Source organism: Ptiloglossa arizonensis, chromosome 1 (assembly GCF_051014685.1).
Source record: "Ptiloglossa arizonensis isolate GNS036 chromosome 1, iyPtiAriz1_principal, whole genome shotgun sequence".
Lineage (NCBI taxonomy): Eukaryota > Metazoa > Arthropoda > Insecta > Hymenoptera > Colletidae > Ptiloglossa > Ptiloglossa arizonensis.
The window spans coordinates 13799739-13820187 of NC_135048.1; the positions used below are offsets into that span (position 1 = coordinate 13799739).

At 37.2% G+C, this 20449-nt stretch overlaps 1 protein-coding gene across 3 annotated transcripts in view; it reads right to left on the bottom strand.

Moving 5' to 3' along the window:
- The window catches only part of LOC143145623 (venom dipeptidyl peptidase 4), a 290218-nt gene extending 276215 nt beyond the window's left edge, over window positions 1–14003 (bottom strand). Inside the window, exons 1-2 of one of the 3 annotated variants that reach the window (XM_076309472.1) lie at window positions 13633–14003; window positions 9228–9583 (exon numbers count right to left, since the gene is read on the bottom strand). In XM_076309472.1, the coding sequence (XP_076165587.1) occupies window positions 9228–9254 (27 nt within the window). In that variant the 5' untranslated portion in view covers window positions 9255–9583; window positions 13633–14003. Of the gene's footprint in view, window positions 1–9227; window positions 9600–13632 lie in introns of all 3 variants that reach the window. The other 2 variants (XM_076309383.1, XM_076309552.1) reach the window with 2 other exon arrangements.
- Window positions 14004–20449: the final 6446 nt, after the last annotated feature.

Below are 20449 nucleotides of genomic sequence, written 5' to 3' on the forward strand. Positions count from 1 at the left end.
CAACCCCCCCGTAGTCGACTTCGTCGCGAATTGTTTCGGTCAATCGCCCGAGGCCTAATTGCTTGTCTGTTTCGAAGTTGCGGGAACGGCCACTTTGTCCCGACTCGACCTCCGTCACCGTTATCCCCCTTTTTCTCCCCCACCCCGTCCGGTGGTTCATCCGGGGAATTACCCGATTCCCAGAAAACAAAACCGATCCCTCGTTGGATTATCGCAAGAAAGCACGGCCTTTGCGTAATTCGATGAAATACATCGAACAACTCGGGAATTACTTTGTGGTTCGGTAGGCGGGGAAAGTGGAGATCACAGCGAGCGTAGGGCAATGTGGCTGGAGGTGCGTGGGTGGGGCCACGTCGGCGAGAAGAAAATAGCAGGATCGTCAATTCGTTTTCGTCGTTATTGTAGTCGTTACCCGTGTTCTATACAGACACGCGTTACCAACGTGTACGTGTACGCGCGTAACCTACGAATTCCTTCCTGAGTCGCGGTCGTTCCACTAAATACGCGAGATCCAATTTGGACGAACCCCAAAATTCGAAGAAATAGTATACCCGTACACGTACGTATACATACACCTATTTGTACACGTGTATCAGGCCCTTTATGTAAGACATTCAGTAGCGTAGCGTTCAATTTCAAACCGGGACTTCCCGAAGTATTATTGGTACCACTGACTTTTGCTTCACCGGGGTTTTCACGATTGACTCCGCTTCTCCTTGTCTACGCGTGTTCTCTTCCGCGACGTGTATATATATATATCTCTCTCTCTTTCTCGGTGCTCGATCGTTCGTCGCCTCTAACGCAACGAGACAGTTTTTCCAGCGATCGATTGCGGTGAAATTTTGTGGAACCGTGAAGATTTCAAAGAGACGAGAAATCGTTCCTCCAAGTTGGGCAAATTCCGTTGGAATTTCTGTATTTCGCTACAACTTTTTTCTTTATCCTTCTCACGGTATAGGTAAATCTATCGGAGCGATACCATTTTCATCTGAAAAGCTCTGCCTCGTGTGCATTTGCATACTTTGAAGGAAGGTTCCGGGTGGAGGAGGAGGAGGAGAAGGGGGTGGAGAAGGGGGTGGGGCTTTCCAACCCGCTCCCACTCTCCATCCCATCTCGTACCACCTCGAGTGAATTTCCACGAGGGAAACAAATTATCTCTCGCGTGCTTCAATACGTTCCACGTTTGCGCGAGATTTCGCTAAAATCTGAATTTTGAAGGTAACGCGGAAATAAAATCGTCGTATTGTACCAACTTTTCTCGTATCGTACCGGAAACGAATAAATACGTATCCATTATATTTTATACAAGCCCTTGGTCGCGTAACGCGTTCGATTAGTTTCCTACGGCTTTTTCTCTTTTTTTTTTACCGAATAACGCTTTCAACGCCATCTGGCGCCTGGAAAAATGTTCAGTCTCGGCGCTAGACCGAGTCTTTCGGAACTGCCAACATTTATCACGGATCCGTACCACCGCGAAATTTGTAATTGCTTCGCGTGCAAGTTTTAATAGAGGAGATTACATGGTAATTCGCGCGTAACATTTCTAATCATCCTCTGCCCGGAAATCCCGCTTCGGATACAACTATTCCAGATATTTCACTGATAGACGGTTCGGTAAATAGTCTCCCTCCCATGCTTGTTCGTTCTCGTGAGGCGAGTCTATATCCAGATACATACATAGGTAAGCTTCGGAGAGAGTCAGCCATGGAAGTACACAAGATGTTAAACTCAAGGAAGATGAAAGTACAAAGTCTGCTCGTGACGCGAGTTAACTTCAAACGCTCGAAACGCCAAGATTTCAACTCAGCCGGTTGATGACAGCTTTGTTACCGACTAAGGTATTCGTACCGCGTGCAAAAACACGGTTCAAGCTGCACGAAACCCAACGTTTTTCCGCTCGAATTCGTTAAATCGAAATTAAACGAAATACTATTAGTTTTTATTTTCTACCTCGTATTTATTGTATTTCATCTCGCGACCGACGCGTACCTGCGCCAGCTAAAAACGATACTGTTATTGTTAACGATATTTCGCGTATTTTATTCCATACTACCCTCTCTCTTAACTCGCGACCCATTATTCGATAAAGTTTTGCAGTTCGTCGAGGGATCTGCTTAATTTGGGACCCTAATAATTGAATAAATATTTTTTAAACGAATCGACGCAATAATTTTTGTTCCAAGTATTCCCAATTTTTGCAAGGTCAAAAATAAACTTGGAAAAAAATTTTAAATTGCAGAGCTTAAAAAAAAAATTTGAATTTTTCAGAAGAAAGTTACTCACATTTAAAGAGACCTTTAGAAACGCGTGATCGATGATTCGATATTACAAAGAGACTAGTATCGAGTACCGTAACAGTTCCAATTTTCTCCAAAGATCATCTTTTAGAGACAACGTTTCTTAGTCGTCGAAAATAAATGGTTTTTGTTTTTTTTTCTTTTTCTTCTTTTTATCTCCACACTACGCAGACTCGTTAACTGAGCGCGTAGCACGATACAAAGTGTTGCAAGAAATAAACAAAACGGAAAATAACCTCGCGGAGGATGGTGTTCCGCGTGAGAGCCGGAACAAGTGCGAGAACTCGGAAGTTAAGATAAACAGAATTTACAATGGAAATTCCTTTTCATAATCAGTCTAGTTTTACGAACTTGCTACATATTTTAATCCCGGATTCACGGCCTCGGGTAACTCGTGACCCGGTTGCCTCTGCTTCGAACTGGGAACCAAGATAAAATATTCGAATTCCTTGGAATTTTCAAGGTATGATTACACCGGATGGGACTGAATGTTTCTGCTTGTTCTTGTGTGCGCCAACTTTTATTACAAATCTTTCGGCACGATTTTCCTGAGTCACGAGCGTTACTCTCAAAGCGAAGCGGAAACTTTCATTCCTTTGCATTAACGTGGACTTGGACAGCCATGTTCTTTTAACGTGTACTCCCTTGAGGAACAAATTTTGTCCATGCAATACATAATTGCGCATTGTGTGCACAAAGAATGTAATACCGTGCTTGACGCGATAACTTCTTTTTTCGGAAACTCTAAATAAAATAACGAACAAAAAATTCTTATACTCAGATTTGCCTCAGATATGGAGGAAATAGTGTTTTTAATTTTGTTCATTCATCGTAGACAAACATACTCTTCTCGAAGCGAAACAATGATTGGAGTATTTAACTTAATTTATTATTTTACTCTTACCATTCATTTCACAGGCTTCGTCGAAATTTGAATTTTATCGAGTTCTTCTGTGTACATTTATTACAAATAAATATTTTTTATTCCATTTTAATATACACTCGATACGGATGAATTTCAATGAAACTCGATATTTCGATTTCATATTCTCATTTCAAGAGCTGATTTTGGGCAACGTAGGTTCATGTATAAAGATGATTACCTCTTATAGTATCTTCGTTTGTCTGATATATTATACATTCGTTGTCTGTGAAAATATTTCAAAATGTATTAATTATTCTCAAAGAGAATTAAATTCTGTAGAAAACGGTTTAATCGAATTTTCCTCCCACTTCTCCGAGCGAGATAAAATTAAGTAAAATTTTAATCGTTGCGAACTTAAACTGCATTTTTCCATCGTGAAGTATTCCGACGTTTTCATCGGTGTGAATTTCTATCTTGATTACTTTCATTATAATTCAAAACTCTGGACGTTCGTTTAAAACGTTATATTACAATAATCATGCCCACTTCCCTACTCGAATCGTCTTAAGATTACATCAATAATATTTTTCATCTACCATATATTCTTTCGAAAGACAATTTAACTCTATAGTCGAGGTAAGATAATTTTTTATTTCAATTTCGAACGTCTCCCGTGAGAATTGAATTATTAGGTGAAAATAATTTTAGTGGAAATAATTTTCTTTTTTTTTTCTGGTGAAAACGAAACACGATTTTTTCAGAGTGTATAAACATTTTATTGAATTACATACCCTCCATTTTGTAAAACGAAATTACTTTCCGAACAAACCGATAATATTTCAATTTCAAATTAATCGTGCTTCGACTGCGAACAAAAGATTGATATTTCAAACTACCCCGTACCGAATAGTCCTCCGTGTAAAGTAAATTAATATTTCAATTTCATATTAATCGTGCTTGGCTGCAAGCTGAAGCAAAAGATCGACGTTTGCGAGTAATAAAACGTCACTTGCACGTAATTGTATCGTTAGAAGAAAGACATCCAATTAGTCGCGATACAGCGACCTCTGGTGTTCAATCCGGTGTACCAATCCCGTGAACGATTTGAGGTTAACTAATTTTGAGCGACGACAATAGCTCTAGTGGTCACTTTTCGTCATAATGCGAGCTCTCCGGGTCAACAATCGAAATAGGAGACTGCACGATGTCACCTGTTTAACGGTAAACAGGCCGATTTAGCTTGACCTAACCTATCCTACAAATCCTTATTAGAGCGACACTTGGCTAATTGCGTACCAGTTCTATTGTGCAAGAGGGCATACGGTGGTGCGAAGTGCACTCGAACTGGTACGAGGTTTAGATAAAACGATAATGAACGCCTCCAGATACTGTTTATCGCTAATGAAAACTCCTCGTTACAAAATTACGCGTTACAATTACTCGACGTTTCGGTTCGGTTTAACTTTCTAGCGGCGTTCGTGTACACAGATCGCTATTGCCGCCCATCGAGTCTTTTAAAGCTTCGTTTTCAACGGAACGCGAAAAAGCGAATTTATGAAACGAATTCGAACGTTTTTCAACGAATTTGAAACTAATACTCGACGAATATGTCCCCGCTCCTCGTCCAACGATAAAACGAAGATCGTATCGAGAAAAATTTGGAAAACGTTTCTTTCGCAAAAATTGTACGATCTGAGTCGTTCGAAGCGTTAATGAAACAATTTTTTTTCTTTTCTTTTTTCGTTACACGTACACTCGTATGCATCACTGTCGACACGAATGGATTTCTTAATCAGATTTTGAGGTTCATGAATAAAGATGATCACTACTTGTAGTATTTTCCTTTATACGATTTACATTCGTTGTTCTCCAACTGCTTTTACATAGAAATTTGCTTTAAATTCCGTAGCATATTTTCAAAAAACCTTATGAATTTTTCTATAATATACATACAATCAATTTCACAAATTCTTCTCTTTCCTCGATCATCGATTTTCCAGATACATACGAGGAACACTTTAATATACCGAGATCCATCGATAACTCTAGCGTTAAAAATGTATTAAATCGTTCTTAAAGAGGTTCGAATTTTACACAAAGCCATTCATCAAACTTTTCTTCCGTGTTCCCAAAGGGGGACAAAATCAAATGAAATTTCGTTCCAGTTGCCAACTTGAACTATAATATATAGTACCTTCTCGTTGGACAGTATTGCAACGTTTTCGTCGATGTGAATTTCTTTCTTTCTTTTTTTCTCTTTTTTTTTCTCTCTCTCTTTTTTTTTCGAGATGATGGATCACGTGAAAAGTATCGAGTAAAACTGGACGATAGCAATCTTTGTTTCCATCGTTCTTTATCTTTCGTGTCGTTCGATCTAGTCGACGCGAAAAAGTATCTCGTGCAGGTACAACGTGACATTTCATGACGCTTTCGCGTGACTATCGGTTATCAACTTTTTGAATTATCGACGGTCGAAGTTAGACGTGCTCGTAACGAATCGGTGGCGAGATACAAACTTCCGATGCATAGTATCGCGGAGCTTTCCCATAAACTTCTCCCGAGTTCATACGCCCGTGCATTAATACCAGCTCTAATTTCTATACACAGTATTGTCAAAAGTATCCGACGTTTCGAAGTTCGCACGTACGCTCAATCGCGTGGATTAATTGCTTCGACCGATGTTCGTTCGATTATGGTATCAAATCGTTTGGAAAAGAATACCGTGCAATGGACGTGTACAATTTCTCCGAAATCGAATTCAAATTGAAAGAAAAAAGAACAAGAATCTCACTGATCGAAACAATGTCTGCAGTCGAGGATAATTTCAAAGATACCAGAAAAGAATTTAGAAACGTATCTACCAACGATAAAATTCAATGTACACGTTCGTGTGAATCGGAAATTTATAAAATAAATTAAATATATAAAATATTCTTTAGATTGTGCATATCTCGTATTAATTTTACCCTGTTCTAATTTATTCATCAATTAGAACTCCGAGACACCACTCCGAGACGAAAAATGGGTAAACTTTGCGAATTTTTTTCTAAGTAGCTATTAAATGAAAAACGTAGTCTTTTTCGGAGAATATAAATATAACTTTCAGCTTCATTTTACAATTTTTCGAAAGTAACAATCGTACAAAATGGCGAAGTTATTCGCTGTTCCCGGAACCCCTTCTGGTAAAACATTGTTTGTTAGCCGCCACAGTTGACAAGAACTGGAAGGTTTGAAATAAAAAAATATTGTCGATTCATAAACCAGAGACTCTAATCTAAAATCTATCGTAAAATTTTTCAAAAATTTTAACAATTGTAGAAACGGTCGAAATTTGAAGAAAAGAACGATCATTTTCATCCAAAGATACGACTTTAAACGTTTGTAAGAAATTAAATAATTAACACATTAAAAATATCGCGAGCCACGTTGTAGAACACTGTGTGCAAAATATCTGTATAAAATTTGAAGTAAATCGGATCCGTGGTTCCGGAGATCTCGTGTCGGCCAGCTTGTAAAATACAGTTTCGCGTAAAACGTGAAACAAGTTTATTTAACGCTGCAACATCGCTAAACGTTTCAATCTCGAGATACCTGTTTCGCGTAACATTCTCCGCGCTTTAAACTCGAAGAAAATAAAAAGAAAACAAACAAACAAAACAAAAAATTCAATTCTAATTAACTCGTCAGGATACCTCTGTTGAATTAAATTAAAATAACCAGTAATACGAACAATTCCCGGAAAACGTATTTCTCGTTCGATACCTTAGGAATGTGTCCTGTGTAACGGAATTGAAAAAATCATCGTCCTCGTTACGCGCGATGGTTGACGAGGTCGACGTAAGATTGTCAATTTTTAATTTGCGGGATAAACCGGAGATGCGGGTGATCGGTACCGTGATAAACGCGCATCCGTTGCAGGAAATTACCAAACTCGTTTCCGGAATTTAACTGCCCCGTAAGTTCCAGCTAAAAGAGTGGTTAACGATCTGCGTAGTATCATTGAAATTGTTGAGGCACACTTCGGGTTTCCGCCCGTAAAAGCGTTAATCCAGGTTCGAGATTAAACGAGCGTCGTAAATTCTGAAATGAAAATACAACCGAAACAAAGATTCTCGGTGGATGGGTGAAATGGGCGGTGGATGGGCGGTGGATGGGTGCAAGGACATTATTTTTTCCTTCCGTTGGCTCGAAGAACACCGAGGACGAGGCAAACGGTAAGAATACACATTTCAATAATAAATCCGACGTAATTAAGATTGTGCCGCGTCCGGCCGGGCGAATTCCCTGTCTTATTCAAGACTATACTTCCTGTTAATTCCATGAAAAGAGAAGCACCGGTGACATGAAAAAATGAGCTCGCCCTATCTCTATCTATCTCTCTCTCTCTGGCTCTGCTTCGCTTTTAAATTATTCAATCTCAATCTTTGCAGGAGACAAAAAGAGGCCTAGGAGAGGAAGACTGAATGGCGAAAAAGTAGAGATCCAGAGACGTAAAACCTTAAAAAAAGAAAGAAAGAAAAGGGTTTCGAGATCAGGAGGGCTTTCGAGGGCCCGAGGTGGGGGGGGTGAATCTAGGAAGAGAAACAGGTTACGCGAGGGAACCTAGAAAAAAGGTAAACCGTCAAAGAGCGTGGTAAAAGAGCGAACCACGGTGAAAGCTGATTTCTGGAAACAGCGAGGCGAATGAAGAAAAAAGGAAAAAAGAAAGAAAGAGTAAAGCAACAACGTGGGAGAGAGACACACGCGCCTAAGGTAAGGAAACATCGTTTTTCGTGGTAAACATACTGTCTGGAAAAATATAGGGAACCTAGGAACGGGGAGACGCGTAACAGATGTGGGGTCTTAAAAAGGGTAGATTTAGGAGGATGGGTGTTTAAGTGAAAGAAAAAAAAAAAAAAAAGAAAAATGTTAGATGTAGGGGAACAGGTGGTTGCCTTTTAGAAGAAACTGCAATTAAATGTGTGGATCCTCCACAGAGAACCAGAGAAAGAAAGACTTAGAACAATGGGAACCTGGATATAGAAAGTCGAGGAGAGAATAATGTCCAGGGATGGAAAAAGTTAAGGATGGAAGGACATACGAGTAAACAATGTGGGAACTTGGTGAACGGAAACCATGAAAAGGAGGATCCAGAGAAAGAAAGAGAGAGAGAGAATTCAAACTGTCGTAGACCGAGAGAAATAGTTATCCTTTCTGTTTTTGTTTTTTGAAAACACTCCAATAAGATAGAAGAACGTATATAGGTAATATAGATAAACAACGTAGATGTAGAAACTTCAAGAATAGAAAGAAGAGATTGAGACGACCCGCTGAGAGTCCCCTGGCTCTTGTAGACCCGGTACTCAATCTTTGTTTTCTTGAAATACTGCGATAACATATCGATGGATTCCGAGTTAATCGCACGAGAAATCTACCGTACCACGATCGTTCTTCGATTAAATTATCACACGCCACGGAATCGGTGTACTTTGTATCAGATTTCTTATATTCTCCGAAAACGATTAAAATCCTCGATTAAAGTTCAATCCGTACCTCGTTTATATATTTATCGCGTCGTTTCGATCGTTTATCTTCGTTACAAGCACACTATTTTCCGCATTAACGCGTTACGTGTGAAATTCTCCATTCGTTTCGCACTCTTCCGTATAATAACCGATATAATAAACGTTTTCTTTGAAAAATTCATCTTTTATTTCTTCCACGTATATCCATATGTACATTGACACCATTCATGGCAACTCTGTCTGCGTGGAAACAGTATCGATTGTTTCAGTCGCACGTTATAATTGATATTTAATATACATCCCTTTAGCTTGAATAATTGTCTTCTTTTTCTGTTGTGCATTATCAACACTAGAACTACGTTAAATGGGGAAAATTAATTTACCAGTACCATTAATTGTCTACTTTGATAATTGTCCAGGTATATCGTGAGCAATGACACCGTTGATAATTGAGCAATTTTAAAAAGAAATTTAAAAAAAGGCAAATCGACACCTTTGGTAGTTCCATCGTTGAGTAAACTTATTTTACAGTTGGATGAAAGAAATTTCTTCGTTACTTACACTTATGTTCGGCCCGCCTTCCGTCATCGTTGTCGAGTTTCTCCGTTGATGTTCTTATTAACAGGAACGCACACACTTTTTTTCTTGCACATTGCAGTTTGCACTTTCGTTTTTACTCACTTCCCTATCCTCTCGTTTACTTTTAACGATCGGATCCCTTCGGTCGATAACTTCTTCGGGGTTCACGTGTATCGTGTTCGATTGCAAAACGCACCGAGCCGTGATTATAATTAATAAAAAATATATGTGTATATACACCATGAAATGTATAATACTATTTCCAGAGTGAACGTAATTCGTCGAAACCGCCTTACGCTTCGAAATACCAAACTTCTCGGATGAACTGCAGTCGGTGACTATAATAAATCCATCCTGTAAAACGATTCGCAAAATTGCACCTATTAAGTTTATTTATACGAAAGTTGTTTAGGGGGCATCCTTCGACGATTTCTTTCGTACTTCTGATCACCGATTCTCGTGAAATTATACTTATCCATGGAAAAGAAACGTACTCGTTGTTACACGGTTTTTGGCCAGATTTGTACTTTTTACACCGACCCCTGTACTCTCCTCCATAATTTCCCTCTTTCTCAGAAATTATTTCAGCCGAAAGAACGCACGTCGGACGAAATGAAATACAACTTCTTACTTGGAACGAATTACTTCATTAATCACGGAAGTTCTGGATTCTTTTTCTTTCCGGGAATCTCTCCCAGCCCTTTAAGTTTTATGATAATTAACGAGAATCGGTACCCGGGACATACTAATGCGATATGAAAATTATCCCCCCGTTAAATTACGAATACAGTCTGCGAGCGTTCGACGCACTTGTTGTTAAAAAAGAATCGCGTTTAAATGCCCCGTATTGTGTCTCGATCGTTCCCCTGTTTTTTCTCAGACGAGCGAACGTCGTTATCGAAGAGTTTTTAACAACTTTTATCCGATTTAAACGATTTATTCCGAGCCTTCCGACCGCTCGGCTGCGGCAATTACCGCATAATTATTTTTTAATCCCCCACGAATGGATTAAATTGTTAATCGTGATTGTGACACAACACAATTTCGGAGATAAAGACGGGGCTGCAACTTCGATGCAACTTTATCGCGAACGTGGAAACGTCGATACTTCCGTCTCGCGGTATTTCTCGTTTTCATTATTCTTTGCTAGCATCGTGATTTTTTTTTATCATGATCGAGAACGATTCGTGGAACTGTGCAATTGTGAACGTACGTAAAATAATTTGCGCGTTTCGTTAACAAGGATCTCTGCAATAGGTTGTTCGATAAAACTTATTGAACACTACTGTTCGATGTAGTACTGTTCAATATAGTACTGTTCAATATAGTATTGTTCAATGTAATACTGTTCAATAAGTTTTGAAAAGTACAGTTCAGTAAGTTTTATCGAACAAAACTTATTGAGCAACCTAGTACTATACTGTTCAATGTAGTACTGTTCAAAGTAGTACTGTTCAATATAGTACTGTTCAATATAGTATTGTTCAATGTAATACTGTTCAATAAGTTTTACTACACTACATTGAATAGTACTACATTGAAAAGTACAGTTCAGTAAGTTTTATCGAACAAAACTTATTGAGCAACCTAGTACTATACTGTTCAATGTAGTACTGTTCAAAGTAGTACTGTTCAATATAGTACTGTTCAATATAGTATTGTTCAATGTAATACTGTTCAATAAGTTTTACTACACTACATTGAATAGTACTACATTGAAAAGTACAGTTCAGTAAGTTTTATCGAACAAAACTTATTGAGCAACCTAGTACTATACTGTTCAATGTAGTACTGTTCAATATAGTAATGTTCAATGTAATACTGTTCAATAAGTTTTCCTACACTGCATTGAACAATACTTCATTGAAAAGTACAGATCAATAAGTTTTATCGAACAAAACTCATTGAGCAACCTAGTACTATACTGTTCAATGTAGTACTGTTCAATAAGTTCTACTACACTACATTAAAGAGTACTACATTTAACAGTACTGTTCAATAAGTTCTATTGAACAAAACTTATTGAGCAACCTAGTACTATACTGTTCAATATAGTACTGTTCAATAAGTTTTACTATACTACATTGAACAGTACTACATTGAAAAGTTTTATCGAACAAAACTTATTGAGCAACCTAGTACTATACTGTTCAATATAGTACTGTTCAATAAGTTTTACTATACTACATTGAACAGTACTACATTGAAAAGTTTTATCGAACAAAACTTATTGAGCAACCTAGTACTATACTGTTCAATAAGTTTGACTACACTACATTGAACAGTAGTACATTGAAAAATACAGTTCAATAAGTTTGATCGAACAAAACTTATTGAGCAACCTAATACTATACTGTTCAATGTAGTACTGTTCAATAAGTTTTACTACACTACATTGAACAGTACTTCATTGAAAAGTACAGTTCAATAAGTTTTATCGAACGACAAAACTTATTGGGCAACCTAGTCCTATACTGTTCAATGTAGTACTATTTTATCGAACGACAAAGTTTATTGAACAACCTAGTATTTAAAACGATCCCTCGATACTCGAAAGGGAAATAAATATTACGATTCGTGAACACGTTCGATTTCATCGATACGATGAAGTCTTTTGGATAATCATACGAAAGTAAAGATACACTTATCTCGATACTTTTTACAGAAATTAATACCACATGGTATATATCCACAAGTCGATTGTTACAAAGTTTTGAATCGATAGTTTATCTAAAAATTGCGCCGAGTCGACCGTTCAATCGTTTTAATCCGTGGCGTAAACGCGAGATAATTTTGTATTAATCTCGGTCGACCAGCTCGTGTGACGTTTTCAACAAATCTCAAGATATCGGCGAGCAATTTAAAAAAAAAAAAACGAAGTTTGACATTTGCTCCGTATGGAAATAAAACTTTTTCATTAATAAGATAAACAACGCCGATTCGTTAATATTCGCGGTGCAAAAACGTTTCTCGTTTCGTCGCTACTTTTCACAACTTAAAAATACCCGTTCGTTTAAAGCGTTTATTAAAATTTGAACGAAATGAAATTTGCAAATCCGGGTTCGGTGGAAAGACTTCGTTAAAAACGATTCCCCCGATCGTATAAATATAAAAGCTTGCACTTTCCTCGCCTTTTAAATTCGATATTCGCGCGGGCTTCGTTTCTACTCGCAAATTCGTCTATACTTATCAATTTACGAAATCTCGTTACACGAAAAATCACTTTTAAAGAGATAGGACGGTTTGGAATTTTTTTTTTGTCTTAAATAACAGTTGAAAGTCTAAAGAATAAAATGTGAAAGGTCCCAGTCTTTAAAAGAATCTATTTTTGGAGATACGAAGAGCCTAACAGATTCGTACATATGCGTGCCGCAACGCCTTGGCCCACGCATAACAGACAGTTTGGAAACTTTAAACTCGTTTTTGCTCGAAACTGTGTTTTCAGAAACAGTGTGCAAGATATCTCGAGATCTAGCTAACAGATTACCCTGAAACTTCTAAAATCTTCGCTGTAACATTTACTACGGAATAACGTAGCAATTTTGAGAAATTTTAATTTATTCCGAAAAAATACAAACAATTTTCATAAAAATCAAATTGTTGGAAAGTCAATTCCCGAAGTGTATATTACAGTTTCTAACATTTTTTGAATTTTCGTTGCACCTGATCTCGTTTGGCTGAAACAACGCACACCGGACAGACCGTATCGAAAAGTAATCATCGATGACGTCACGAACGCAAACAAGGATGATTTTTTGAAAAATTACTTCGCAATTCGTGCTATTGTGAATCAAACGACAAATACTCGTACCGAGCAAATGTTTACTATCGCCTCGATGTCGATTTACAATACACGTTACTCTTTAACGCTCCCGTCCCCTTAAATCATACTGTTTTCAAGTTATGCGTCTACGAGGGTTATGCGTTCTACCACGAATCTACACGCCGGACGCGCATGCGCGAACCTTTAACCCATAGATGCGCCCTGCAAGACCGATAAAGGAAAGAAGGGAACGAGTTAATAAGCGATCCGCGGTCGAGGTGAGCGAAGGGGCGAACGTGGCGTGCGCGGGAACGGGAAAAAAAAGAAAAAGAGAAAACGTGTCCGACACTGGTTGGATTTGCGTTCAAGAAACGTCTCACGGCGAGACACACGACCGCTACGTGTATCGGTGGGCATCGACGATTGCGAAACACCGTTTGGCAAGCGTCTAGAGGCTTCTTTAAATTTGTATACGAACAACGTACGAGCGTCCGAGACACGATTTCTCCGAAAACGCGTTACGCGTTCGTTACACCCGAAGAAGTCACCGCCTCGAAACGTATCGGTCGATGCGTTAATTCAATCGTCGCGTTGTTTAATAATTGATAACACTTTGCTACGTACCGTTGCTCTCTTTCCCTCTACGTTAACACAGTCCCGCGTGCACGGGTAACCGTAACGGAACGCGTCGTGTCGGAGAACAATCTCCTTGGATTACACTCGTTTCTTTTCCATAAGAATCATACGAATCAATCCCTCGCGAGACTCTCACTTTCCGTTAAACGAACACAATTTAACGACTCGAATACACGGTCATCGAACCGCACCGGATCGGATCGACGATTCGACGAAAATCTACGCGATCGCGATACGGACGAATCGCGATACGTACGGTACGCTCGGTTCGAGATCGTGTTTAACAGACGAAAAGTGGACGTAAACAAAAATAACGCGACGCACCGCGCGGACCGCGACGAAAGATCGTCCAGCTTCGACGGCCGGCGGCGTACTAATAACGAACCGGGTGGCCATGGAACGCCAGTGAGTCTGCCTTACCGGCGCAAGCGTCTCTTGGAAGGAAGCGCAGATCACTGATACCAACACAACAGAACCGAGAGGGATACCACCGCGCGAACACACATCGATTGTATAGATACCTGTTGAATGCACGAGCCCGCTGGCACGTTGGCGGTCAACTGAATCGAAAAGGGGGGCGAACGAACCCACGAAAAGGTACAACAGCCTCCTCTAATCCGACGGTGTCTCTATCGCGATATTTTGAGTACGTTGACCCACGTCTGGCCACGTACGATACGTATCGTTGATATCTTGAATGTTCCGCGTCAACAATGGATCGGGAACGTAACGATCGTGCGAGTCGATCGAAATGCGTCGCTACCGAGATACCGGTGATTTTTCAACTCCAATAATCGGGTGGCTGCGCGACCTCGTAGAGAGTACTCGCGATGGAATTCGATCGACTTATATCGAGGAATTTGAGTAATTCGTGGAACAGAACGGTCGAGAACAGTGGGAAATATCGGGGACTTATCGAGGATCGTGTCCGGTTTAATAGAATCTCTAAGGGCAATGGCGATTGGGAAATACCTAAGTATCACCAAACGGTTAGAAATAGGTGTTGGAGGGGGGTAGAAAGAATCTACGGAGCGTATGTTTGTACAAATCTTTTTTATTGTTTCAATGCTTCCCAACTACTGATGTAGGTTATACGTGATGCGATACACACTGCAGTATACCTGTATACTGAAGGTATACAGAGGAAAGGAAAGATTAAGGTGGATTCCCATTACGAACGTACGAAAAATCGATTTTCTGTTCAGTTTAATCTCTCGAAAGTACGAATCCTTAAAAATACCAAATAATATCTATATATATATATATATTAAATATTGTAAATAATAATAATAATATCTAAATACTTTTTACGTTCACATACTTTGGTAATTTGACACCAGTTTACATGTATATTGCTTAGATTTTCCATTTTTAAACATTCCGATAATTACCTAACAAATCGTTTACGCTTGACCGTTACTCCCACTTGGAACTCTTTAAACTTAGTGTCTCTCAAGAATTGTTCAGAAAACAATTTTCCTTTGTTTAATTTGCTTAGTCGAGATGGTTAATCCACGCATGGTTGAAGAGTTGCGTTTCAAAACGAGCTAAAATACCAGTACGCGAAATAGATACAAAAAACTGAGTAACATTGAGCACGAATTACAAAATACCTGGACAACGTATTTCAAATATGTTAGAGTTGACGAGGTGATACCTGGTTTCTTAGAGGTTAAGGGTCTGGTTGATTCGTATGTCACTCGCAAACCGAGGATTCATAAGGCACTTCGTTCCCAGTTCCCAACTGAGCGATGGATTCAGTCTGGACGTCAGAATCACAAGGTTAGCGGTTACAACCTCGTATTGCGGACTATAGCCTCGGGCTCCTTGTAAGGATCATAGTACACGAGTAGGTGCGCTTGGAAACATCAACGAAAACTGCAAAAGCTTTGAAAACCAAAGAACAGACCAAAATACACTTAGTCCTAAGGTCAATACGCAAACTTTTATGTTTACGTAAACTGTTTACGTTTACGTAGTAAACTTTTCTTTTCTTCTTACGTAGTAAGCGTTTCTTATATGCCCCAACTCGAGATAAATTGCCTACCCCGCTTTCCAGTGAACTTGACGATTCCATTTTTGTCACTTGAAAGCGGGAACTACTGTATTACGTATATCTACATTTGTAGTAGGAAAAGAAAAAAGTAGAGAAATTTAAAAACTTCTATACGAAGGAGCGAGGTTATGTCAAACGTTACGGATTAATTCATGTAGGACCTCTGTATACGCAATCACACAGATCCTCTGATCAATAATTTCGGTATATAGGGCGTAAATAGTAACGTAAACGTTACTTAATAAGAAGAACACAATTTTGTTTTCGAAAATTTAATAACAAGAATTAATAATCAGTAAAAATGAATTGGTTATTCGGTTAGTAGATTTTTAAGTACTAAGGAGTTAATAATATTAGAAAATGTTAGTAAAAGACATTTGTACGTTAATATAGGATAGTATTGTTTAAAATTTATTTTAAAAACATCGCAGATAAAATAATTAATGGTTTCTTGGTTCCTGTATTACACATGTGTCCAACATTGCATTGGATGCATTGTATCCGATCTTCGTCGAATAATTTCATAAACGTAATACATTCGATGATTTCTTCATCGCTCAATGACTTCTGTATATTACCTACTAACCTACTTTTCATAATTTTTTAACTTGTCTTTAATTATCTGGTGGTAGAGATGAGAATTAATTTTAGTTCTGAAAGACCTTTCTCCAGACAAAGGAGGACATCCTACAGTGAGATTTAAAACTCCTAAATTGATGACTGATCAGAGTCTGCCCAACATTGTCTACTCTACATAGAAACGACTACTCAAGGCTATCAAGGGACTACTCCCACTACATCATTTAGCTACCTCACACCTCCACCCCTCGTCTCTTCGCTCCTCCGTAACACTGTGTTCGAAGAATAGATCTAAAATGAAGATTTTCAATCGAACCGAATAATTCTCGTTATTCAAGGATTAAACTTCTTTCAAGAAGACTAAACGTTTTCTTAAACGTTTATACGTGGCACTATAGAATTGAGAAAACCAGCGTGAAAAAAAAACACACGTACATAGGATGAATTATTTATTTCAGAAAAGTGAGTAGTGTACAAACCATATTTTCTAACAGAATGCTGAACATTTTGACTTCTCATAGTCAAATATTATCTGTTATCCCAAATTGTGACGTTTATACAATTGCATATAACATACCAATTGATTTATTATATATAAAGTGAATATTTTCTGCAACTATTTAATATTTGTAAGTTGTATTTGTATCGTGGACTACCTGTTGAATGTAACATGAAATCGTATACATTTTTCTCTCCGCTTTGAAATAGTTTCAAAAACTATTCAGTCGAATAAATAGTCGACCCTTTTAACGAAACATAATAAACAACCGTACGAATATTCTTAACATAAAATTCCATGTTCGTTTCTTATGCATTTTGAAACAACTGTACCTTCATATACTATATGAACGAACGCTGGAAGTGTCCCCGGTGCGTCGATACGACAGCATGATTTATACGTCGGAGTAAAAAATCTTGGAAACTGAGACTCACAATCGCGTCTGCCACTACTGCAGTCTGGAATTGTGCGGTTTCTCCCGGCACAAAAAGAAAAACAAAACTACGAAAGGCCTTACTGTAGTTCGGAATGCTAGCTAACCGCAGTTTATGATGCATCTACCTCAACCGCTAAGGTATACTTTCATATGAATTTGTTTCTCCGCAAACGTGCTTTCACGGTTTCGTGTTATTTGCATCGATACGAACACAGAAATATCTTCACCTATACCTTCACACCAGCAGAAACAATATTATAACACTATTCCAACAAGTATAATCATTATTGTTCCCGGTAAAAGTGTAAAAAGTTTCATAAATAACGTTTTATGAAACCAGCTGCATAACAAAGGGCACACAGCCAGTTATGGCGAAGTTTATGCTGTACAGTTCAAAAGTCTCCCTCTAGGTGTTCAATACGAACTACGATATATTCCAGTCGGTAGTTATGAATTAAAAATTTTAGAACCTGGACACGCGTATCTATTAGATTTAACATTATGGAAATCGCAACATTCAAATTTCATACATTAAGAATACCATTTTCAAAAATAGTCTCAAAAGAATTTTTGGAAATTTTAATATTGAAAATATATGAAAAAACTTAGAGCAAAGTGACACATATATATTAAATAAATAATAATTTAATCCTTCGATTGATCTACAAATGAAATAGGCAGTAATAGACTATAAGCGTATGCTGTGGACGAAACGAACCATGTACTCTTGAATTTAATTTTGTAGTACAGACAGCGCTTTCAACGACAAAACGCTCAAATTTGTACAGGATAATATCCTACGTATTTACCGTTAGATAGTGCCACCAACTTCTGTATACCGACATTGCTATATACCGACAAATTTGCATAGTCTATTTTTATATACATATATAGTTTTACATCAGTCTATGCATAATGTGCGTCTACTTAAGCTATAACCTTTAGCTTCTGGAATAGTGCTGGTCCAATGCTTATTTTATTAACATATAAAAACATAAAGACTTTATATTCGAAACTAATATAACATTCTAGTAATTTAAAAAATTTCATAACGAGGCAACAAAATTCTAAATTATGAAACTCAGCCTAAGCGTACACAGAACGAAGCACAAAGACATTAAACATTCCCCGCTCGTAGGTCAACCGATATTTCGTTTCAACGATACATTGACTCTGTTATTGGTAACGAGTCGGTTTTATTTTGAAAAAAAAAATGGAAAAAAAATTGGAGAATATCAGAGTGCAACGAATTAAACTTACTCTCGATATTCGTAAAATAAAGAGAACCGTAATATCTCTAAAATAATTTACAATACGCGATGAACACTAACTTTGTCCCGTGTATACTTAATATGCGAATGAGAATTTACTCTCTGCGTACTCTGCGTACCGAGAAACGTAAACACCTTCTACGCAACAAACACTACTTCTACCGCCAGACTGAGCGCGGTAGCCAAGTTCTATGAAAATAAGAGCGAGATGAGAGAAGAAAACACAATAACCAAGCGAGCACACTCCCTGTACCTTATTATTCTGTTATTATAATATTTGACCGCTGCAGTATTTTCCACGGAAGTACTGTTTTTCTTAGAATTATGAATATAGTTACCTACTTGTTATAAAACATAGAAAGCCAGAAATGGAAACTTCCGTGGTAAAATATTACCAATAAATGTAATTATTATAAAGTAATTGTTTTATCTAAAAATGTTATTAAAATTGCAAGGTTTTTAAAATACATTTTGGTTTTTGTAAATATTTTTAAACTTGTAGAAATTAATGTTCGTTGTTAGATATATAAATATCTATATGTACATGTGTCATATGTTGCTTTAATAATTTAGACTTTACCAATACTGGATTAAAATTAAAATTAAAAGTAAAACTAAATAAAAAGTAAAATAAAGGAAAGTATTTGATCAATATCATGGTTACCGTATTTATGAAAAAGAGATTAAACATCGTCGCAACTCGTAACTCGGAAACATTTACAAGAAACAAATTCTTGAAATTTTCTCATTCTTAAAATTTATTTATCTACACAGGAAACATTACTTTTACGATCAAAATTTTATTGAATAAATATAGCTTTTACCAGCATCATAAGAATTAAATTCTAATAAACAATTATTGCTTTCCATATTTTAAAAGCTTACATACTTAAAAAAATATACAGGTTACCATGTGAAGAACACATAAATCTTTCACATTTGTTTCTTTAGAAATGGAAACAAAGCAAAAAGAAAAAGAAAATTATTCGTGTTATTCAAAATGAATTTATTGAAATACAAAAAACAGATTTTTCCTACTTTGCTTCAATTCCCTTTATGTGGTCCTAAATTATGACCCAAAGAAATAGATATGAAAGTTCCAAGTGTTGTTTAAGACACACATTACGGAACAAGGGTCTGAGAATCAATGGGAAATAAAATGTCTATTTTATATCTTGTTTGTGTAATCTGCAGCATCTTCTATCTTCGTCGTCAGTGCTATAAAAAGTACCTGGTGGCACCATCTAGTTGCAAAAATGGAAACTATTTCTCTACAAACTTGGTTATTTTAAAACCGAGGGCGCTGACTAAAAAGATTATTTAGTTGTGTTTGTTCTCTGCTAAATATACTTTGCACTACTCTATATACATTATCAATTAAGAATTAAATTCTTATTAATAAATTTACAAAAATATATATAATTGCGTTTTGAGAATGAATTCTTAAAAGTATATTCTAAACATGGTGAGTGGTATGAAATAAAAACTATTAGCATTTCCACAATATTTTAAGTTTATAATAAATTAATAATCCAATAAACAAATTATTAAAAAATGTGTGCCATAACATTTTGAGAGTAAATACTAATACGTGTAATTAATATTTTTCATATGTTTTTGAAATTACATATACACAAATATGTTAAAATGCAATGATTTGTATGAATAATATTTAATTCATTGGATTATTAACCTATTGTAAAGTTTAAATAACACCACTTAACGTTTCTGTCACACGACAACTAGAATTGTTTTGTAAAAGAAAAGGGTTAGTAGGGCTATGTGACATACCCCTCATGAGGCACGAATCTATGTGACCGAGTGTATAGAATGAGTTTCGCGCCAATTTACATGTATAATTTATGATTAAAAAAATATATAGGAAATATCAACTCGGCTAGAGGAAAGTAGTAATTTCATTAAAAAATAATAACATTGAAAAAGTAACCTCCAATAGATCTCCA